The sequence below is a fragment of the Vidua macroura genome, chromosome 7, assembly GCF_024509145.1.
Source record: "Vidua macroura isolate BioBank_ID:100142 chromosome 7, ASM2450914v1, whole genome shotgun sequence".
Taxonomy (NCBI): Eukaryota; Metazoa; Chordata; class Aves; order Passeriformes; family Viduidae; genus Vidua; species Vidua macroura.
Genome location: NC_071577.1, coordinates 24,799,266 through 24,821,520, shown reverse-complemented (window position 1 = coordinate 24,821,520; position 22,255 = coordinate 24,799,266). Strand labels below are relative to the sequence as shown.

General features: G+C 59.2%; 1 protein-coding gene across 5 annotated transcripts in view; it reads left to right on the top strand.

Annotated features, from left to right (window-relative positions):
• ASIC4 (acid sensing ion channel subunit family member 4) overlaps positions 1 to 22,255 on the top strand; it is a 62,531-nt gene that overhangs the window by 35,102 nt on the left and 5,174 nt on the right. For 3 of the 5 annotated variants that reach the window (XM_053982807.1, XM_053982806.1, XM_053982804.1), the window contains exon 1: positions 21,157 to 22,042. The exons of the other annotated variants lie outside the window; for them this stretch is intronic. In XM_053982807.1, coding sequence (XP_053838782.1) covers positions 21,446 to 22,042 — 597 coding nt within the window. In that variant the 5' untranslated portion in view covers positions 21,157 to 21,445. Of the gene's footprint in view, positions 1 to 21,156; positions 22,043 to 22,255 lie in introns of those variants that run through there. 5 annotated transcript variants of the gene reach the window in all.

The following is a 22,255-nucleotide window of genomic DNA, read 5'->3' as shown; positions in this document are numbered from 1 at the left end:
TCCGTGGGAGCTCTCAGCAGGGCTCTGCGCCACAGGACTGGGCTGTCGGCAGGTCTGAGTGACTGAGGGGCTCACGCTCAGGAGCTGCGGTGGGTGAGCAGCAGGGTTCAGCAGTCCCCAGGGTGGGTGTGCAGCGGCCAGGGGGAAAGCTATGGCATAGAGTCCTGCTCCAGTCTGCTCTTCCCCCAGATCGAAGTGCCCCAACACAGGGTGCTTTACTCAGCGAGAGGGGCTGGAACAGGGGAGCAGGCAGAGACCCCTTTGCACATAGGGGAACCTTCCTGCATTTGCGGGATTAGCACTGGGATGTGTGTAAATGTGGAGACTGCAGGCACTGCACACGCACGTGTGCACATGCCGAGCACAAATGCTGAGCCGCTCCACTCTGGAGGCACGGCTACAGCCGGGTGAGCAGGGGGCTGCCCGGGGCTGCCCACTCACTGCCCGGGACTGGCAGCAGGGCCTCTTCCAAGCAGTGCCCAGTCTGCCCAGGCAGAGAGCCCCTGGCTGACCGCCGCCAGTGTGCAGCTCTCACCAATATTGAGCCTGGAATCATAAATCCCCGCTGTGGTTTGGGAAAATAAATGTGCTGAACGGGCGGAATACCTGATGGGACCCTTTTCAGACCTTAATGACTCTGGAAATGAGCCGCCTCTCTCCTAAGGCTGCCAGGGGCTACTGCTCAGCTGGCTCCGGCGTTCTCAGGAGCTGTGCTGCCAGCCGGACCCCGCTCTGTGCCGGGGAGTGGGGCGTGATGCCATGGGCTATGCAGGATACTGGGGAAGAGAGGAGGCTCCGTGGGGCTGGAAATGGCTGATGCAGCATGCTCTGTTTCATTTCGTGCCCATCGGTACAACGCCTGCTCAATGTGCAGAGTGATGCTGTCCCTGGAAAAGAGACTTTGCGGGGGGAGGGGTGGGGGGGCTGCCCTGTGCAGGGGGTTGGTGGTGGCATGGGGCACTGCAGTGGAGTGGGAAGGAGCAGGGGACAGCGGGCAGGCAGCCCCACTCTTCTGGAGGATTTGCTGGGCTCTGTGCCTGCTCTATGCCAGCTGCTTGAGTTTGCCGGGGAGCAGTGTGGTTCAGCAGGGTTTGGAGCAGAAAGCTCTGGTGCTGGACAGTCCTGCACATGGCTTGGCCATGCTGACTCTGGCCCTGGCATCCTCCTGGAGGATCCTGCACAGCTTTGGTTTGTGGGGGAGGCAGCGAGCCCAGCCTTGTGCTGGGCAGTGGCACAGCGTAGCAATGGGATTTGGTGTGAGCTGAGCTGCACTGTGATGTTGGCAGGGCAGAGCTCAGGTGGATGGGGAGGTACAGGCTTCCCACAACATGGACAGAGTGTGTGGCCTGCGCTGTGCTGTGTGGCAGTGAAGGGTGACCACCAGGACAATCACTGGAACCCAGTATCTCAGCATGTGGCTGTGCAGGACCAGCTGGCTGCCTACCTCATGCTTACGAGTATGCCCTGGGGATGCCCAGGCAGCCAGGCTCTGGTGTGCCGGCACCCTGCACTGGAGCAGGTTTCAGGTGTGAGAATGGCTAGTGCCAGCTGACCCGTGAGCTTATGGCCAAAGAAGGGGACTATAGGGCTCCTAAAGCCTCCACCCACCCTGCCCACAGCTCAACATTTCTGGCCTTTGAGACATCAGGGGCTGTCAGCAGAAAGGGGTGTACCTGTCACCTCTCACCTGCCTGGAGCAAAGGGGTGAACCTGGGGCAGGAGAGGCTGCAGAGATGGTCGTGGGGAGGGATGGGTGAAGATGTGATACACCTCTCTGCCACATAACATGTCCCAGAGCCTTGCCAGGCAGCAGTGGGACCTGTCAAGGCATCACACCATTTGCAGCTGGAGCCTTCCACTCCCGTTCCCTAAGCCAAATCGGTCCCTCGTGCCTCCTGGGAATGACTGAAACACAACACAGGCTTCTTGGCAGGCGGGTTGAGTCCCAGCTGTGTGTGTCAGCTTGGGCACTCCTGTGCCTTGTAGCTGTGGCCCCAGTGAAGGGGCACCCAGGCTGCTCATGTGATGGGGATCTCCAAGCTTTGTTGGTCCCATTTCTGGGTCCCCATGTGAGCCCTCATGTTCAGAAAGCTTTTGTACCTGCTGTGCTGTGGGCAAGTGTGTGAGTCACAGCATGTCCTAACAGTGACGGAGGGCTCCCAGAGTGCAGCACATCCCAGTAGGGCAAATGGCTTGGGGTCCCAGGACACCCAGCCCACAGCGAGCAGCCTCTGTAGCAGAGGCTGTCCCCCAGCAATACTGGAGAAGGGAAGGAGCTTTCCCTGCAACCATGCTTGCAGGAGTGCTGGAGTCTTTCCTTCCCTCTGGGCATGAGGTGGACTTTGTCCAAAGGCTCGAAGTTTTTCAGCACGAGAGTGGCCAAGCTGTGGGGCTGTCACTGACTGCCTGTCCAGGAGCAGGAGCAGCGCCAGGGCTGGAGCATGTCCCCTCGCGCTGCTGCTTGCAGCCTGTGCTCATACAATAAATAACTCGTGCGGATCCTTTAAATAAGAGCCGTGAGTGGTAAATGATCTTCCCCTATTCAACGTCACAAATCCACATTCTTTATGGGACAGCAAATTAAGAAACTATCGGGAAAAAAAAAATCCCCAGCGTAAGCATCTTCCATGTAATAAAGCCCGGCTGGGCTGTAAATCTCCCCAGCGGCAGGGACAACCCTGAGCCGCAGCGAGGCTCCCTGCAGCCCCTCTGACAAATGTGGCCCCTGTGCCGGCTGCTAGAGGGCCGTGCTGGAGCCTTGGCAGAGCCTCTTCTGACCCCACTGAGCTGCATCGAGCTCCACAGCCCCCCAGTCTCTGCAGTGCTTGGGGGCACTGCCCAGTGCCCGCTGGCACACTGTCCGATGGATGCCTCGGTGGGGGTGCCAGGCACGGAGCACTCCTGGCTGGGCCAGTGCAGCTGCGGAGCTGAGAGTGCTGGTGCAGGAAATCCATGGTGATCTTTACATGCCATTCAGCAGGAGGTTGGGAAGTGTCCCCACAGGGCTGGGGCTGAGCTGCCGCGGGTGGCTTGCACTCAACCTAACCTTCCTGCCTGGCACCCCAGTACAGCCACAACCCGAGGCCAGTTCTGGCCATGTCAGGTGGCACTGAGGCAAGAGGGAGCCTTCCCGACATCCCAACAGTGCTCTGGAAATGAGGGTACAGACAGATGGGGTGTGCAGGAGTTTGGGGGCTGTGGGAAGAAGTGCATGGAGGGGCCCCCCTCAGTTGGCAGCAGCATCCCACCTGTTTGCCGGCAGTGGCTGCAGCAGGAGCCGGGAAGGAGCCCAGTGCTTTTCTCAAAACCTCATTCGTTGTCAAAAGCCTTTTGTTTGTGATGTGTGGCTGCCGAAGCCAGTTGTGCCGGGGCTGGAAGCTGGCGGGGGGAGCAGGGAGGTTGCTGAGAGCTGGCAGTGCCTCTCAGAGCTGGCACCGGCCCTGGCTCTCCATGCTAGGCCTCCTGCCTGCCCGGGATTTGGGCTGTGTGAGGGATCTCCCCAGCACCCCATGCAGACCCCAGAGGGGGAAGCCCTGTGCTGAGATGGGCAACATCCTCAACTGCATTCCACATGCACACAAGAGATCCTGGTTCAGGGGGTGGGCGGGGGCAGCAGGCTGTCACCTCCTCCCAGCAAGGCTCTCCCACTGTTCCTGACATGGGAACTCTCTGACCTTTCCACCAGAATCGTACTTAATAAATGCCACATTTTCAGCCTATTTTTACAGGGTAAAAGAGATGGACTGATTGTTTTTCACCTGCCCTACCCTGCCTGGTGCCTGCTCAGCCCCTGGCATTCAACCACTCCATTTTCCCTGTACTCCTGTGCAGGGCTGGGCCCCCCACAGCTGCTTAGTGGGCTCCAGCTACTGCAGAACCTGCCCTGGCTGGGCCACAGAGTGGCTCTTGGGCCAGGCAGTGCCATACGGGTCCCAGCACAGCATCATTTCCTTCGGAGGGTGACATGGCTGTGACTGTGATGGGTGTCCTGCCATGCCTGGCAGGGACTGGCTGAGCTGGGGGTGGTGGTGTCAGTGCCCAGGAGAGGCTGGAGCATTCCTCACTGATCCCATGCCTGTGAGCTGCTCAGCTGAGCCCATCTGTGCCCATCTGGGTCGCAGCACTCCACTCACTGCATCCACATCCTGTAGTCCCAGCCCAGTGCCTGAGCCAGCTACCCAGCGGCTCTCAGCCCATCTGGAACCCTCCATCCTTGCAGTCTGGCCACTGTGCTTGAGCATTTCCAGGCCTATGTCCCAGGTAGTGCAGGGATGTCGCAGGTTGGCCATGCTCCTGTCCGGAGCAGCGGCAGCGCCATCTCCAGCACTGTTCCACATGAGCCGCCTGGGCACGGCTCGAGGCGCTGTTTGTGCCAGAAAACGGGGGACTTTAATGCAATTCGTTGCCATTTAATTTTACACAATTCCTGCTGCTTAATCCGCTGAGAAATGCTAATTTATACAATTCACGTCTAAAAATAAATGTCAGTCCAGCAGCTCCCAGCAGCGGGTAGCTGCTCCCACCAGCCCCCACCAAAGCCTTCTGCAGGGACCCCAGTCTGGAGCCCACCTTGCTCCCTGCCAGCCATGCTGCTACTCCTTGTCCCAGGTGCTCGGGCTCTGGCAGCAAGTGTGTGGGTTTGGGGATAATGGGATTTTGGGACACTGTGGTGGAAGAACAAGGGGTTGGCTGCACCTAGGGATGTCACTGCAAAGTCCATCATGACAGTGGGGCAGGGTGACAAGGGAACAAGCAGGAGTCTTGGCAATCTCTCTTTGAGATGTCTGGGGAGATGTTATTGGTGTGGGAATCATGAGGTGTCTTTGGGACCACTGCTTCCTCATGGATTCCCCCAATAAAACTGGGAACAGCACTATGTTCAGCTGCACCATGGGCTGTGGCTGGGGGTGCAAGGAGCAAGAGGGGTGCCTGGTGCAAAGGCCTGGCATGTAGCCATCTGGGCTGCACATGAGGGGTCCAGCCATAGGTCAGGGCAGGTGCCACCTGGTTGGCAGGTATTAAGTGGTTACAAAGTGCCATTAATGAATGTGAGATGGGAGGCAAGCATGCACCCCTCCTGCCTGGGGAGTGGGGATGCATCATTAGGTCTCTGAGGAGGCTGTTCTGCAGGGGACAGCAAGGGGGATGGATCATGGGGACAAGGGGATCCATGGCTGGGAAGAACCTGTACTGAGCTCCCAGACCCCTGCCTCTTGTGCTTGAGCATCTCCATACCCTGCTGCCCTCCACTCCAGTGCCACTGCCCCAACCATCTCACACCCATTGCCTCCCCTTCCCCACCCCTATGCTGAGCAGACCCCCATGCCACCTCCATCCAAGTGCGGTGGCACTGACACCAGCAGCAACACTGCAGAGAGGGTGCCAGGGCAGTGGGGTGGGCATCAAGAGCCATGGTCGTGGGTGCCAGCTCCCTGCAGGAGGGGGGCGAGGCGGGGGAGCAGGGGGGTGCGGAGGCGACGCAGCAGGGGAGCTGAGATGCTGGAGGAGCCGACGGCTTTCCCACCGTCTCCCTGATTGAGATCGGATCACCGTGAGCATAAAAAAGCTCTCTTCATAATTATATTTAATGAATTGACTTTAAAAGCTCTTATGCTCTTATCTGGGTAATTTAATATCACACACTTAATAAGCCTGTCTCCGATACGGGGGGAGCCAGCGGCCAGGATGCCCGCGTCTGGTGTGTCTCCCCAGGGATGTGGGACGTGCCATGAGGCTGGGTCCACGTGCCAGGCTGAGTGGAGGGGGACAGTGATGCCCCCTGGGGCCAGGGCACCTGTGGGGTGACTGTGGGGCATTGCCCCTCCAGCACTGCTGGCTGCAGCAGGGGCTGGGCACCTCGGGTGCCTGCAAGAGGAATGGGGACAAGATATGCAGAGGGGATTGGCTCCAGGAGCTGGTGCTTGCTGGTGCCTGGGGCCACAGGGCTGTGAGACCATGGGGCAATGGGAACACAGGGCAGTGGGGCTGACAGGGTGAAGGGTGGCAGATGGGGCAGGGGGGCTCATGGGGTGCCACATGGCTGGCTGGACACGGGGCAGGGCTGGCTGGGGTGCAGGTGCCCTGTGCCAGCAGCATGGTTGGATGACGTGTGGCCCCACTGCTGAAGGGCATTGCTGTGGCCCGGTCCTTTATGCCAATGCCAGCTGTGGCAGGGGTCCCATGGACAGCACTGGGGACAGCCATGGGTCAGAGTGCACCACAGGTTCCAGCGCCGTGATGCTGTTAGATCCCTGTCTCCTTCTGGCTCCAGCCATCAGGGGTAGGCAGCTGGGATGTCATGCAGGTAAATGGAGGCTTGTCACCACGGTGTCTGCAGCTCTGTCACTCCCCTCCCCCGTACCCCCTCTCAGCTCCTGGAGTCCCAGAAGGGGTGCGGGCTGCCTCCTGCAGGCCGGCATTGCTGCAGCCCCAGTAGGAGTCTCTGAGCCCCCGCCTCCCTTGCCACCCCGCCACGATCCATCACTGCGTGCCGGCGAGCGCCTGCGGCGAGCCGGAGGGAAGGCTCTGCCATATGGAGCCAGGGACCCTGGGGACTGCAGGAGCCTGGGGCTGGGACCTGTGGCCATGGGGGCAGCCCCCAGGATCCTCCAGTACAGATTCTCACTGGTCAGTGAGGTTGAAAGCCACTGGCCAGACTTGTGTTCTCTGCATGTCAGAGTTAGAGCTGTTGTGACCTGGTCTGTCCCCCGAGCGTGGCACCGTGTCCCCAGTCACCCTGTGCCCTCGGGTCCCTGATTCCCAAGTGACGGAGGACAGAGCAGCACCTCCCAGCATCCATGACTGTGCTGCCCCAAGACAGGTGTCAGGGACAGGGTCACAAGGGCAGGGTGAGTGATGTTGGCCCTTGGCCAACCATCCCCAAGCTCTGGAGTGCCTGGCAGTGCCAGCTGCCATCCTGGCACTTGGTGCCAAAGCTGGGCGGGCTGGAGGGAGGCACATGCCAAGGTTGTGGGGCAGGGGAACAAGGACGCAGCTGCCACCTGGCCCTGCAAAGGCACTGGGGGACAGCCCCAGGCAGAGCAGGGATCCCAGCTCCTCACTGGGGCGTGGGGCAGCCGTGCCGGGGCTCCCTCCATGAGGGAGTGTCTGGAGAAGGAGGTTTACGGAGCTGCACTAAGTGACGCAAATGGTTTGAAGCCCATAAAGAGAGACGGTTTTATGTAAGACGACTATATAAAGCTCTGCTGTTCTGCCATTGATGAGATATAGGCCTTTATTTATAGAAGGCAATGTTTGCGGTGCGAGTGCTGAAAGCCAGCCAGGGACCCGCAGATAGGGCGTAGAGTCATTTGACATGCAGCTGCCGTCGACACTGTTCACACATTAAAGAAAAAAATTAACAAGTTTGCAGCCAGTCAGGTGGAAAAAACAATAATTGTCGAAAAACGTATTTCCCCCTTTTTCCAATAACAAATAACTGGAACGCTGTTGGGGAGGCTTCAGCTTGCTTTCCCTCTGGGAAAGGGTGGGCTGAGGCTCCAGTCAGGCTGGTGGATGGAGTGGGCAGGGGGAGGCAGACAGGGTGGGATGAGAGCTCACACAGGGGATGCTGCCACAGGGTGTATGTCCCTGCCTAGGCATTTTCATGTCCACGACTGGAATAACAGGGCCTGCAGGCAGGGATGAAGGCACCAACAACTCAACATGGCCATGAGTGTGCTGGGGGATGAGGAGGGGGGACAAACACCAGGAGCTGAAGATGTTCACTACATGAGTGGCTGTGAACCAAACCCCGCTGGATTTTTCTGCCTGGCCCAGCATTGTCTCTCTCCACCTGCACAAACAGGGATGTTCTGAGGTTATTTCTTAGCCAGATGTGGCTGGGTTTTTACTGGAGAGCATGCAGCCAGTCCCTGTGATCAGAGCACCCTGCCAAATTCTGTTTCATGCACGAAAGGAGGAAAAACTTCTCATGATTAATTGTGCAATAGGGGAAAACATGCCTCTCTAACCTGCTCCTTGCCGGTCGCTGGCCTTTTCTCCCAGGCACTGCCCTGACATGCAGCCAAGGGAGGGTGCGAGGACAGGAGGGTGCTGACGCCTCTGCCATATCCTGCCCTGTCCTGACTCTGCCATGACCATGAAGGGTCCCAGCAGGGAGCAGTCAGGCTCAAGGTCAAGTAGCTTCCCTGCAGCTCCCTGCACTGTTCTGAGGATGGCTGTCCCCTACTCATATTGCAAAGCCTTCCCCCACGCCCCAATGCACTGTGCCAGGCACAGGCAGGGCTCTGCCAGCCTCATCACTCACCATGCCACCACTGTGCCAGCAGAAGGCAGGAGGTGAGGGTGGCAAATGGCACTGTGCTGCTGGGCTTGGGTCAGGGGGACTGGATCTACACCCTGATGCACTGGGACTCATGGCTCCTGCATGTGCCTTCTCTGTCCCCAGGAGATGTCACTGGCTGCATGGCTGCCCCTCCCCTGCCACCCTCATGAAGCCCCTCTGCGGATGCCCTCCAGATCACTTGGCCCAACTCTGGGCTCTCAGACAGAAGCCTGAGTACACTCTGAACATGATGAGCATCAGCTGAGCTCATCAGCTGGGCTCAACAGGTTTTCTTCCAGCAGAACAAAATGTTCTCACCTGATGGCAGCTTGGGAAGATGAGTGCAGGAGGAGCTGGGGGACAGGAAAGTCAGTGGCTGGAAGAACCTGTGGGCACTGTGTCCCAGTGGCATGGGAGTTGGGGACACCTCTTTGTGTTGGAGAGCTGAGTCAGGCTGTCCCCTGCCCACAATGGCTGGGCAGGCAGGGAGCAGAGGCTGGGGGACAGACACACTGGTCACTGCCGGCTGCCTGCTCTTGGATGTGCAGGACAGGAAGGGAGAGGAGGCACAGCCTTGTCAGAATAGAGCTTCTGATTAATCACTAACTGCCGGCCCTCCAGCCAGCAGCTCATTAGCAGTTTAATTCCCGGTGCCCGGCATGCAGGAGGGCTGTGCAGCTCTGATTGAGCTGGATGCACTCATCTGGGCAGCTGCAATCAGGTAGCGGCCCCCCCACTCTGGTCACAGTCACAATCAGTGGCCACATCCCCTGTGTCCAGGGTGGGCTGGATAGCAAGTGCTGCAGGTACTACAGGTGATGCAGGTGCTGCAGATGCTGTGGGTCCTCTGGTCAGGCAGGGGTGAAACACATCGGTGGCAGTGGCTACAGAGAGCTTGTGAGCAGGGCCAGGGGCTGGAGATGTGCCCTTGTCTCCTCCTGTATCCATCGATAGTCCGGCTGTGCCTGGAGTGTGGCGGTCCCTGCGGTGTCATGGGGCTGGGAGCAGCTGTCAGTGGTGTCAGCAGCCATGGAGAAGCACTGCGCTCGGCTGCATGACAACATGCCACCAGACTGTCATCTCTGGGGTCAATGACACCCTGTACTGCCCTGTCCCTCTACCACCTGAATGTACACCTACAGGGCAGCAAGGTAAGGACTGTGGTCCCTGCCTGCATCCTGGTGTTCCTGCCATCAGCCCAGGTTCTTTTCTCCCCTGGCTTTTTTTCCTCCCAGACCCCTTTACTAATGGGATGGGGGAATTCACCTGGGCATGGGAGCAGGACGGGGGCAGGAGGGAACTGTGTGTTCCAGGAAAGAGGCACCATCTGTGGATGCTGCCTTTCTCTCATGGACCTTAAACTCCATCTGGGCATGCAGAGGTGGGCACTGCCATGCCTCCCAGCTGTCTGGGGGTGTTTGCAAGTCAGCCTTATCCCTTTGCCCTCCAAATCTTGCTGTGTCCTTCACTCCCAAGCTGCCGTCTCCACAATTTCTTCATGGCGCAAGGAGTGAGGGAGAGACCACAGCAGAGAGAAGCATCTCCATCTGTCTTCAATGCTCCAGTGGCTGGAGCAGGGCAGGGAAGGGACCTGCAGGTGTCCCCACTGCAGTGGGGCAAGGAGAGCTAGGGTGCATGTGGGGGCAAGTCAAGGGCCATGCTGGGGCTGTGACTCCTGCAGAGGAGGCAGGGCCAGCCCAGCATCTGGTGCTGCTGCCCCTGGGAAAGGCTGGGAGCAGCCCACCTTCCGAGCAGCACAGGACTGAGGGCACTATGCAAATCCAGCAGAGATTGATGAAAGTATTAATTATGTCCCATCAGCTCAGCTCTTGCCCGGCAAGGCAGGGCAACAGGTCGTGCCGCAATTTGTGCAGGAAAGATGGATTTGCACTGGCAGTGTGTCCCCTATGCCTGTCCCCCTGTCCACAGCCTGCTCCCACCACCCTGTTGTGACTGTGGTGTGCCATGCCAGGTCAGCCTGGCTCTCCCAGCCCCATGGCATTGCCTGGCTCAGGGGTGAAGTCACCACTGAGCAGGAGGGTGAACAGTCTGAGGCAGGAGCAATGCAAGCGCTGTCAAGCAGTCTGCCATACCCAGCTCTGAGGTCCTGCTAATTAGAGAGTGTCTGCAATTACATGTGCTAATTATGGGCAGGGGTGCACAGTAATTCCTGCCCTGCTGGCATGACACTGGTCACATCAAGGTGCATTGCTTCTTCATGAGGACAGGAGGAAATAACCAGGACTGTTCAGCAGGCTCTCTTGGCCCAGGAAATGGTGTATCACCAGGCCTCCTGCCCATCCCCATCCCCATCCCCATATCCATCTCATTCCATCCCATCCCATCCCATCCCAACCCATCCCATCCCATCCCATCCCATCCCATCCATCCCATCCCACCCCACCCCATCCCATCACCCCATCCCATTCTATCCTGTACTGGACGTGGTACAGCATGTACAGTGCCATACATGGAGCCCTGCCTGTGTGGCCATGACAGCTGCTCTGTCCCCAAGCACCTGGCTGATCACATCTCAGTGGAGCTGCTTTTCAGAAGAAGTTTTTCAGGCTCTGACCCCCCTGTGCTGCTGCTGCTGCTCTGACATCCTGTTTCCTTATCGCCTGACATGACCTTAATTAACTCCCTGTGCTGATAATACTCTGGGCTTCTCCTCCAGGAGCTGTATCTCAGCATCGTGTCCTGCCTCATCCTCTTATGGATCACTCCAGAGCCTGCACAGGCAGCCAGGAGCAAGGGGGAGAAAGGGATGTGTGGTGCAGGCAGGGCAGGGCAGTGATCCTGGGGTCACTGGGTTGACATGGAGTGGATGGCCCAGTGCTGGAGCCAGGGGATTGGTGCTGCAGAGAGACTTTCAGGGAGATACTGACCTGGTGGAGATGGCTGTCATGGTGCAGAGGTGGGGCTTCTGGCAGGAGGGGAGGCTGTGTTGATGCTCAGGGCAGGGTGGCAGAGGCAGTGGTGCTCATGGCAGCAGCATCCATCCCAGGCTCCAGAGGTGCCGTGCACCAGCATGGAGCGATCCTGGCTGTCCTTGCACTGCTGCAGGGGGCTTGGGAGGCTGAGCTGGCAGGACCTCCCAGCCCTGGAAGCTGCCTGACTGCCCGGCTGCCCCTGCACTGCCAGCCCTAGTGGACTGAAATGCCGGCATTGATGACTTGTAGCCACTTTATCTCCTGTGCTTGTCAAATATTGGCAAAGAGGAGATGTTTCAATAGTGAGGTTTGCCGATGAGAATCTCAGTGTGTGATCCCACCAGCTCCATGCTGTGCAGCAGCTCAGCTGCCTCTGAGGCAGCTGCTCACCGGGATTGAGCCTGGCATGGGCACAGTCTGGGGCCCATGGGGCCGCTTCCAACACCTTTTCCCCACAGTCTGGTTCCCAGCAGGGTGCTGTTCTGAGCTTACCTGTGTTGCAGGTTATGTATCATCCTCCAGCACAGGAGCAGGACTCTGGAGTACGGTCCCTGATCAGGGCTCCTGTCACCTGCAGGAGCCAGGCCATGCCACAAGCCCTGCAAAAAGCAAAAGTTGCTAAATGCTCTCAGGCAGTCTCTTCCCAGCTTGCAGCCACACAACCCTCATCTTCACTCCTCTTCCCCACAGCTCCTAGTCCCCAGAACATTAGTCCTGCCTGTCTCATGTGCTCAGCTCCCATCCCCAGGCCCACAGCCCAGGCAGCGATTAGGATGAAGGACCAGCTGTTCCTGGGGCATGAGTGAGTAGGGTATATTTTGACCCCTCTGTTTGTGCTGCCTGCAGACACAATGGGAATTGTATTTTTCCAAAGCTGGCTATGAAATGGACACCTCAGGCATTATGGAAAGTGTGTACAGATATACCTGCTCACAACATGTGATGTGTGGAATGCTGGGAGCAGCATACAGTCCTGGGAATGAGGCACTGGATCCAAGCAGGGGCAAGGGGAAATGGTCTGAAGAGAGGAGGTGGGAGCTGCCAGTGCTGCTCCCCTTTGTGTGGGGGCAAAGGGGTACAAAGAGGGGAGAAGGGGGCTGCAGGTGCTGGTTGCCTTACCCCATTCCTCCCAGGACATGTCCCTGCTCCCACAGCAAGCCTTGGGAGCTGGGAGGAGCTGAAGAGGACAACTGAGGAGTTCCTGCAGGTGCCAAGGACCAGCACATGGGCAATGTGGCCCAAACACGCAGATGTCTTGGCTGACACCCAGCCCATCACCTACACGGAGAGCAGATAATGGGGATAACAGGGACAGAAGGATATGGGCTGCAGGGCTGTCCCTGCCTGCCAGTACCCGCACCTCTTCCCTTCCTGGCAGCCCCAAGGAGGGAGCCCCTGTCAGTGCAGGGTGTGGGGGGCTCTCTTGATCAGCCCCTCTGCCCGGGAGCACCCAGGCTGGGGAAAGCCAACCCCTATCATGTTTGTTCCATTGATTTAGCGCCGCGGAGAGGGTTTAATCAGCCTTTAGCCTGCACGCTCCGGCATTAAGAACAAATCCATTAGCCACGAGATAACCACAAAGGGTTGCGCTGAGGCTGGATGAGGTCCCAGCGCCTTCAAGATGCAAATTGGCAATCAAAGATCAAAGCCATGCAGCTCCCTAATCTCTGCTAAAAGGGCTCAGCTATTAAGGAGCCCTTTCCCACTGAGCTGTGATCACCCCACTTCACTAGGACTCCCTGTGTGCTGTCGGGTTACACCATCATCCCAGCTGACCGACTGGCCCCCAGGAGGGGGTGCATCCCTGGCCCTGGGGAGGAGGGTGCATCCAGGGCTCATTCAGGCTGTTTGCTTGCATGTTGTTTCCTTCAGTTCTGACACATTGGAGTCAAATTCGTATTGTCAGAGAGAGTGGACCCCACAGCAGTGCTGGGGGTCAGCAGCTGGAGGGGAGGAGAAAGGGAAGAGGTGGGAGTTTGGATGGGGCAGGGTGGTGGGAGAGCTGTGTGGGGCTTATGTGGTGCCTTCAGAGATGGGGAGGATGCTGGCAGGTGGCTACCCCTCCTGCTGCGTATAGCCTGGTTCAGCCCCTGCCTGATTCCACCAGGTGGCTCAGGGCAATCTCTGCTGGCCCCAGGGAAATCAGTGGTGGGGAGCGTGGCCTGGGGGCAGGCAGCAGGGAGCGGGTGAGGGATCATGGCATGGCAGAGCGTTTTGGAGCCAAGTTCCCCTTTTGAGGGTATTCTTGCTCGTCCCATGTCACCCTGGAGCACGAGGGTGCACAAAGCCCGGGTTCCCATAGCCACTCTGCCAGCTTCTGCATGGTGCTGAGTTCAGGCTGCAGGATGCAGTCTGTCCCCTGCTCCCCACCAGGCCATATTGCCTGTGGTGGCTCCACACACGGCTGCCCCAGCAGCCCCGCGAGTCCTGGTCACCCCACACTATGCAGGAGCGCCGCGAAGCTGCCGAGCTGTGACAGGAGCTGCAATGCCAGCACTGTCAGCAAATCTGTGGCAGCACAGATGTGTGCTCTGCTCTGCACGGTCCAGCTCAGGGACCAGTATCCCCCCACATCCTGCTGAAATGGTCAGAGAGTGTGTGAAGCACCTTGCAACGGGTGGGCAGAGAACCCATCAGCCCCGGCAGCGGGGACCAGAGGGTCATGTCTGGCTGTCCTTTTGTCTGGGGATCCCCTCTACTGACAACTGCTCATTGCGGTGCTGTCCATCCCCCTCACAACACCCCCTGGCAGGCAGCACAGCCCTGCAAGAGCAGCAGGCAGTGAGGTGCTGGCACCTCAGCCAGAGTGACAATAAATCCTATCAGTGCAAACCCATCCGTAGGCAGGAGGATAACCCTGGTGACAACCCCACAAGAGCAGAGGCTTCATCTTCACCGTGTCAGTGCTGTGGATTTACAGATAAATGCCACGGCTGGAGGGACCCTCTCCCCTCACTCCTAATCCTGCCCTGAGGCTGTGGGAGCTGCCAGGTCCAGGCCGGTGTATCCCAGGGACAATGGCCATGGTGTGCCTGGTGGGAAGAGCAGGCCTGGTCTGGGACTTGGCAGGGGGATACCTGGATAGGCGAGGATGGAGGGAAGGGCACATGCAGAAGAAGATGGCATTGCCCTGGCTGCTGACCTGACCCTACGGTGCTCTACACGCACTGTCCCATGGAGCCCCACATCCTTCATAAGCCCATGGGAGCTTGGGCATCATACTAGCTGGACCACCAGAGCTCAGTGATCAGAAAACGTGTGACTGAGTGTGCGACACGGGCAGTGTGTCCCCGAGGCCGTGTGACAGCGCCTGGCGCGAGCCAGCATGATTCGTGGGTGCAGCCTGTGTGCCCATCCCCGCGTGTGCTCCCCCCGCTCCGGCCGGGCAGCGAGGGGTGTGATGGTGCCAGGAGCGGGGGCTGCTGAGCGGGGCGGCAGGCGGCATCCCTGCCCCGGGCCCCGCTCCTCGGCTCAGCTCCCCCATCTCCCGGCAGCCGTGGGAGCAGTAATGAGATGGAGCAGCAGAAGGACGGCGAGATAAGGCTGCCTTCGCTGCCCCAGCAGATTAAACGCTGGGATTAAGCAGGCGGTGCCAGCTCTGCTGCCTTTTTATCTCGCTGCTTCTCCCCTCTTATTCTCCCGCAGTCGATAGAGAACGGTCTCCGAGCTGTCAGCAAAGGAAATTGCCTGTTAACCCTTTGGGGACGGGCGGCAGAGCTCCCTGTACGGCTGCTTTCAAAGAGAAGCGGTCCCGGGGGGATGCGCTGCCCGTGGAGCCAAGGAGGGCTGCGGGGCCACATCCCCGCAGGGCCCCGCATGCAAAGAAGAGCAAGACAGGGCCGGAGGTGCCCAGGATCTGCAGCGCCCAGCACCCAAAAAGCCACCAGCGTCCAACCAGCACCATGCAGAGGCACTGATGTACTGAGATTCCTGTGAGGTGACAACAGTCGAACAGAGGCTGCCTGAGCTCCACAAAGGAGCCCCGAGGATATTGTATATCCCTCTTTTGGGTATCCTTGATGTTCCCTGCTTTCTCCAGCCTGCAAGATATGTGGGCTCACTGCTGCATCTCTGCAAAACCACAGGGCTGGGGATCCTTCTCTGGTCCTGAGGACAAGTGGCACGGGCCAGCTGTATCTGCACAGTACCGTGCATGGTGCTGGATCTCCTCCAACTGCCAAGGGGAGCCTGCTACCCAAACCCATCATTATTGCTGTCCATGTATGTGAGTGTTTTGCTGGGTTTGTAGCAGCGAGGCTGAGCTGCAGCCCATCCCAGTGCTTATCCCTAGCGTGCTGTGCTGTTTGCCCGGGAGCAGCCTGCCTGTCGCGGGGGTGTCTGAGAGTGGGAAGCCGGCTGGAGAGCGCCGGAAGGTGCACAGAGTGGTGGCAGGATTGCTGCTCAGCACAGCCCAAACCCAAGCTAGGGAGTGTGTTAGCAGCTTGACAAACTCATTCTGGCATTTTTGGGGGTGCAGCTTTGGTGCAGTCTTTCCTGTGGGGACCCTGAACACCTCCTGAAGCAGGAGGCAGAAACATGGGGCAGAAACCTTCTGCAGCTCCAGCACCCCACTCGTACTAAAGGAGAGACCACGGTAGGTGGGCAGCATGCTCAGCAACTCAGAGGGGTTTTCCGGCTGCCAACAGGATGAAGTGGACTTCCCCAGCCCCTGCCCCCCCATTTCACTTATCCTGCCCACCCTCCCCCTCATATCCCTGCCCTGCACTGCAGCATGCCTTTGCCACTGGCACTTCATCTTCTGCAATTCCCTTGGTGCTGGCTCCTTCACCTGCCCAGGTGTTGCTTTTGGTGGATTCTCGGAAATGAAAACAAACTGTATTGAAAGCACAAGCTGCCAGGAGATCTGCAGGGAGCAGGTTAGCCCCGGCTGGGGCAGTGGTCCTGAACGGCTTGGGATGGTGCCCTGTGGCTGCTGTGGAATGAGGGGAGAGCTGTGTGCGAGCCCTGGGCAGCCAGGGCTGAGGAGCTGGAGCTGATGCTGTGCTGGGCAGCTGGGCTGTGCAGGCAGGCAGAGGCTGAATTGGGAGAGGAAACCAGAAGCGATTGGCACGTGAAGGCTGGCAGGCTGGAGACTGCGAGGGGATAGGATTGCTGTTTATAAATACATCAAGGGAGTAAACACAAAGGAGGAAAGAGAGCTATTTAGGCTAAGGGACAATGCTGGCATGAGAACAAATGGTAAAAACTGGCCATGAATAAATTTAGGTTGGAAATGAGTGAAATTCTGGGACAAATTCCCCCCAGGAGCAGCAGGAGTAGAAAGCACAACTACGTGATGGCACGTTCTCTGCTACCACAGGCTGTCATATGTGTGCAGTGTGCTGCCATGCCTGTGCAGTGAAGTCAAGAGCTGGGGTCCCCAGCTACTCCCCTCTGTGTCACAGCCACCCTGGCTCCATGTGGCATGAACAGCACAGCTCACTCCAGCTTCTGGCTTGGTCAGGGCCAAACTCCAGATGCAATGGTTTGCAGGGAAAGGTCTTTGGCACATGAGTTTGGGCACGCTGTCACAGATGCTGATCCTGAAAGCTGGGTGGTGCCAATGTCCGTCCTTGCCCATATGCACGGTGTATCCCTCTGCCTTGCATTGTATCCCTATGCTCCTGAGCCACCAGGAGCAGGAAGCCCTGGTCTAGATCCTACCTGTTCCTGGAGACATGGGTTACACGCTGTCCCTGATGCAGCAGCCTGGTTGTGACAAGCTTGCCCTGCCCAGTGCCGGAGCTCGGGTGTCTCCCCTGCTCTGGCCGGCCAGCAGCACAGCCTGCAGCACAGCTGAGCAATTGGTATTCCAGCAGCGAGCCTGCTTGGCATGAAAGGGGCTCTGCCAGCCCCACACGCCCACATCTCCACTGCTGGCTCAGGCCTAGCCAAAGGGACTCAGCTGGCAAGGGCTGCCCTGTAGCACAGAGAGAGGCACAGCTGCAGTGGCAGGAGGAGTCCTGGCCTTGCTGGGATATGCCTGCAGCAGCCTCTGGCCCCCTTGCCCCACACTGTTTTCTCTCTTCCTTTGGAGGTAGATCAGGGAGCCACAGGAGATATTCCAGGGCTTAGTCCTTCACAGGATGGGGGAAACAAGAAGCCTAAACCATCACTTGTGTGTGCTGTGCCTAAGGTGCCCTGCTCTGTTTGTGCTGAGGATGCAGATTCTGGTGCCCCATGGAGGCAGCAGCCCCAGACCCCATATGCAGGGCTGTGCCCTGCAGGAGGCATCCCAGCAGCTCCATGTGGGGCAGGGGGCTTCACTGAGGGGCTGCTAGTGTGGGAGATGGTTGTGCTACTGCCAGAGCTGGGGTCGAGCCAAACTGGCACCGTTCCCCAAATCCTCCTGGGAGCGGAGAAAGGAAATGGTGCGACCATGCATGAGAAGGGACGTTTGCAGTGGCAAAAACATCCCACTGGCTCAGAAAATTGCTGCAGAATCGGGCTTGAAATGAGTTGAAATTGCTGAATCCAAGCGGATCTCATATCCCGGGCAGTTGTAATGCTGGCGTCAGCGCTGCGGCTTCCCTCCCGGGGCACCCAGGCGGGGCTGACTGTGCTGTGCGGGGGGAGCGGGCTGTTGGGGATGGGGGACTGCCTCGGGGGGGGGCCTCTGGCATGGTGAGGGGTTCCAGCAGAGCTGAGATGGCCACAGTGTGGAGCAGAACAGGAGGCAGGGTGCGTGGGTGTGCCATTGCCCCAGCTCTACCAGTGTCATCCCAGTTTGGCCCCGGCTCGTGTGCCATGTTTCCTGTCCAGGAACATCCCTGTGCTCCAGCTGCCTGCACTTACTCAGGAAACAGCATTTCCAGTTTTGGAGGCTGCTTTCCTTTATGCAACAGCCTTGCCCATGCAAATTTGCTCTCTGGGCTCAGGTACCTGGACAAAGCTACCCCTGGGCTGGCATCACCACCAAGTCCAGGTGGGCAGCACTCCGGTGTCCTCCCGTTCCTGTCCCCATCCCCATTATGCCCCAATGATGACTGTTCTCAGGGGTGCTTCTATGCTGGGGTGGTTGCTCCTGTGTTGTGTGCCCATGCCCAGAGTCTGCCCGTCAGCTGTATGTCCCAGTGGGAATGTGGGAGCAGGGCTGGATGCCCGAGGAGGTACATGGGAGCAGAGCTGGCTGTCCTGGTGGGGATGTGGGAACAGGGCTGGGTGGCCCAGGCACACAGCAGCACGACCCACTGGCACCACACACGTTGCAGCTCATTCCCCTTGCATGAAAACATTTGGCTGGAAGCTTAGTGTGGCCTCTTGTCTCCTCAGAGCAATCAGGATTTGTCACTGCCTGCAATGTTTAACGTCGTCTTCCAGAGGCTAAATACCGTGGGGAGCCGTGTAAGCCGTGGAAATACCTGCATGAGCTGGGATCAGCCCAAGGCTGGCACAATGGGCTGCAGCACTGGGGACGGGGGACTGGGAATGCCTGATGTTGGTCCTCATGCCCCCAGTGCTCACGGGTGGGCTGGTGTGAGCCAGGATGAGGATGCTGGGGGTCAGGATCTTGCTCCCAAAAGGCTCCTCACAGCAGGGGGGCTGGGAGGCAAGTCTTGGGAGCATGGAGGGCACTTGTGGGGCCCCAGAACTGTGTGGGCTGGGGAAGAAGATGCCGGGGTCCCCAGCAATATCTGACTGGGATCTGCCTGCTGAGGTGCTGGCAGCTATTTCTGTCAAGGTCAGCGTGTCACCATGAGAGAGAGAGGAAAATGAGGAATCATGTTAAGAAATTACTTCCCTAATGGGGTCTCCCCTGCATGTGAGCATGGCGTGGGGATGCCGGCATGCACTGGTTGAGCAAGGAGACTGGCACATAACACGGGAATGCTGCCTCTCTGCCCCTACGACTGCAATATGCATGGGTATACCCAGCAGGCAGAGCCAGGTGCCCAAGGGTCCATATCTCAGTTGCTATCCTTGGCTAGACATGTGTGCTTCAGTTCTGTAAGGTATTTTTTTGGGTCAGCTGCGGGGAGAAAATCCTGTTCCTGGTGCAGGCAGGTTCTCCTCTGCTCTTCTTCCTCCTCCTCCTCCTCCTCATTCACTCCCTGTTATCTAATTGGATTTGTCATGCTGGAAAGGCAAAGCCCTTCAGGACTGTGCTGTGCTCTCGCCAGTGTGATTTCACAGCTGGCTTCGGCACCCCAGTAGTCGATAAGCGAGTAACTCAGCTGGACACTATGGGCACCCCTGCTCCCCACGCTCCCCCACAGCCATGCCCACTTGCCTGGAACACAGCCACCACCACAGCTGGACCTTCCCCTGCAATCCTGCCCAACACTCATCCCTTTCCCTAAGATCTGTCCTCACGTGCCCCAGCCTCTGCATCCCATCCCCATCCCTCACCCCCCTCCAGGGTGATTGCCATGCCGCCCGGAGATGACTGAACTGACACGAGATGGAAGCGTTCACAGAAATGACATTTTCTCCAGCCTGGGGAGCTTATCCTCCGTTTAAAGAAAACTAATATAGAAGCTGCCCTGGTGTGCCGGGGCTGATGGTATCAAGCTGGCAGCCGGCGGCGCTCACAGCCGCGATAAATCTCAGAGAAGAGCCGAGCCGGCTCCAGCCGCCGCACAGAGAGGGGCTGAGCCGTGTCCTGGCGGTGCTGCGGGGATACAGCGGCTGGAGGGTACCGCTCAGGGCGGGCACGATTGGGGTGACCCACAGGGTCCCGAGGATGCAGGGAGCGGAGGGTCCGCGGCGGGGATGGTGCCAGCGCTGGACTCGTCGGCGGGTGTACGGCAGGAGCCGGAGAGCTCAGCGGCCGCCCGGCCCGGCTCGGGGGCTGCCCTGGGGCTGGGGCCGGGCCGGGCCCGGGGGCGGCGGGGGCGCGGGGCCGCCGAGCGCGGGGCGCTGCTGCCCCCTGCCGGGCAGCGCCCGCCAAGCACGCGCCGCCCGGCGCCGCGGGCACGGCCTGTGAGGGATGGCGGGCGCGGCCCTGCCACCCTTGGGTGCTGCCCGCTGCCTCCGCACGCCCCCCTCGGGGCCTCTCCTGCTTCTGACCTGCCTGAAGTCCTCCTGCAGCTGTAACCAAGCTGCCAGATGGGATCTTGGCCGTGTCCCCATGGTGGCTATAGTTATGTGTTGCTCAGGCATCAAGGCCTGCGTCAGGGATGGTGCTGGGGAGTCACTGCTGAGTTCATCAGGAGTTCCCTTTGTTCCAATCCCTCCTGCCACCATTGGCTTTTTCCTGCCCTGATGCGACGGAGCTCGAGGATGCTGTTCTTCACTGGGCCCAGTAACCCTGACTTGTCCTGGAGCTGTGGAGGATGAGGGATACTCCCCTCCCCATGCCAGCCCACGCTGGGTGAGTGCTGAAGGTGGGTGCCTGGAAGCAGCAGCAGTGGGAGATGAGAGGCTGAGAAGAGTACAGTGCTGAGCTTTGAAGGCACCTGACAGGCTGTCGGGGCGCTGCCAGCCACACTGACAGCCGGGTACAGACACCACCCCCCCGCCACTGCTGCGCTCTGATCACAGCCTCACCGTCACTTCAAAGCACCCGCCAGGCGCAGGTGGGTTGTCATGCAGCCTCCCACCCCATGGTTCCACTCCTCCTGACCCACAGTCTTGCTTCTCCTACCCCACCCCACCCAGATGCACTGAGGTCCCCAGCTCCAGGGACACGGATACCAAAGTACAAGGTAGACAAGGTCCCAAGCAGCACTGACAGTAAGTGATGGCCTCCCGGTGCTGTCACTGTCCTGCCTCTGTGGGGCAGAGTCTCCAGCTGCAGAGCAGACACAACTGGGGACCCTGAGGTCCAGGCAATGTTTTGTGGTGACTGCAGTGAACTGCATGACAAGGGACAAGGAGGAAGAGCTGAGGTGCAACATTCCTAGGCACAGGGTTCACATAGTGTGCCTGAGACAGGTCATCGCTATCCAGACACAGATGCCCACCATGCTGGGACACTGGGGGCTGCCAGTTCAGCTTGCCTGGTGTAAGACAACACACACCCCTGTCCCAACCCAGCTCAAGAAGGAATTTTCCATTCCCGAATGCAGGTTGGGGGAAGGCGTGTTTGCAGCAACCCCCTCCTCTCCCTCCCCTCACCCATCACCGAAACAGCTCAGAAAGGCGCCTGCCTTGTTTGTCTCCAGGAAGGTGCAGAGCAAAAGCCTCCCAGGAGGGAGAGATCCCTGGAGGGGACCAGGGACCCTGGGCAGCTTCAGGGGCAGCCTGCAGCCCACCTTCCAGAGGAGCCACCCTGAATGCAGCCATGCCGCTGCCCCTTGCCTGCTGCCAGGACAGGGAAGTTCTGACACGACCCCAGGACAGCAGCGCGCCCCAGCTTGTTGTCGGCATCCTGCGAGCCACCAGGATCCCCGGGCTGCACTACATGTGTACCCGGCCACAGTCCCGCCTGCGCCGCCTGCTCTGGAGCCTGGCGTTCCTGGCCTCTGCCGGGCTGCTGGCCACCGGCACCGCCGACCGCCTGCACCACCTGCTCTCGCGCCCCGTGCACACCCGTGCACGCCTCGCCTGGGCACCCCAGCTCCGCTTCCCAGCTGTCACCTTCTGCAACCCCAACCGGGCACGCTTCCTGCACCTTACCAAGCCCGACCTTTACTCGGTGGGAGAGTGGCTGGGGCTGGCCTGGGAGAACCACTCGCTGGTGCCCGAGATGCTGGCCGTGCTGGGGGAGGACCAGCGTGCCTGGCTGACACGTCTGGCCAACTACTCGCGCTTCTTGCCACCCCGCCGCTCCGAGCGCACCATGCAGAGCTTCTTTCACCGCCTGGGCCACCAGATCGAGGACATGCTGGTGGAGTGTCGCTTTCAGGGAGAGCGCTGCGGCCCCCAGCACTTCACTCCTGTGAGTTCCCTCCTGGAAGGTGCAGGACAGTTGGGCTGCCCCATGGGTACTGGGAATGATGCTTCACCCCCACCCCAGCAAGGGTGGAGGGGTAGCAGAGTAGGGAGTCAGGCTGAGGTGAGCCTTTCCAAAGGTCATGCAAGACTCTACCTTGTTCCATCACCTCCATGGAATTGGAAAGGAGTTTCTGGACCTCATCCTGCTTGTAGAATA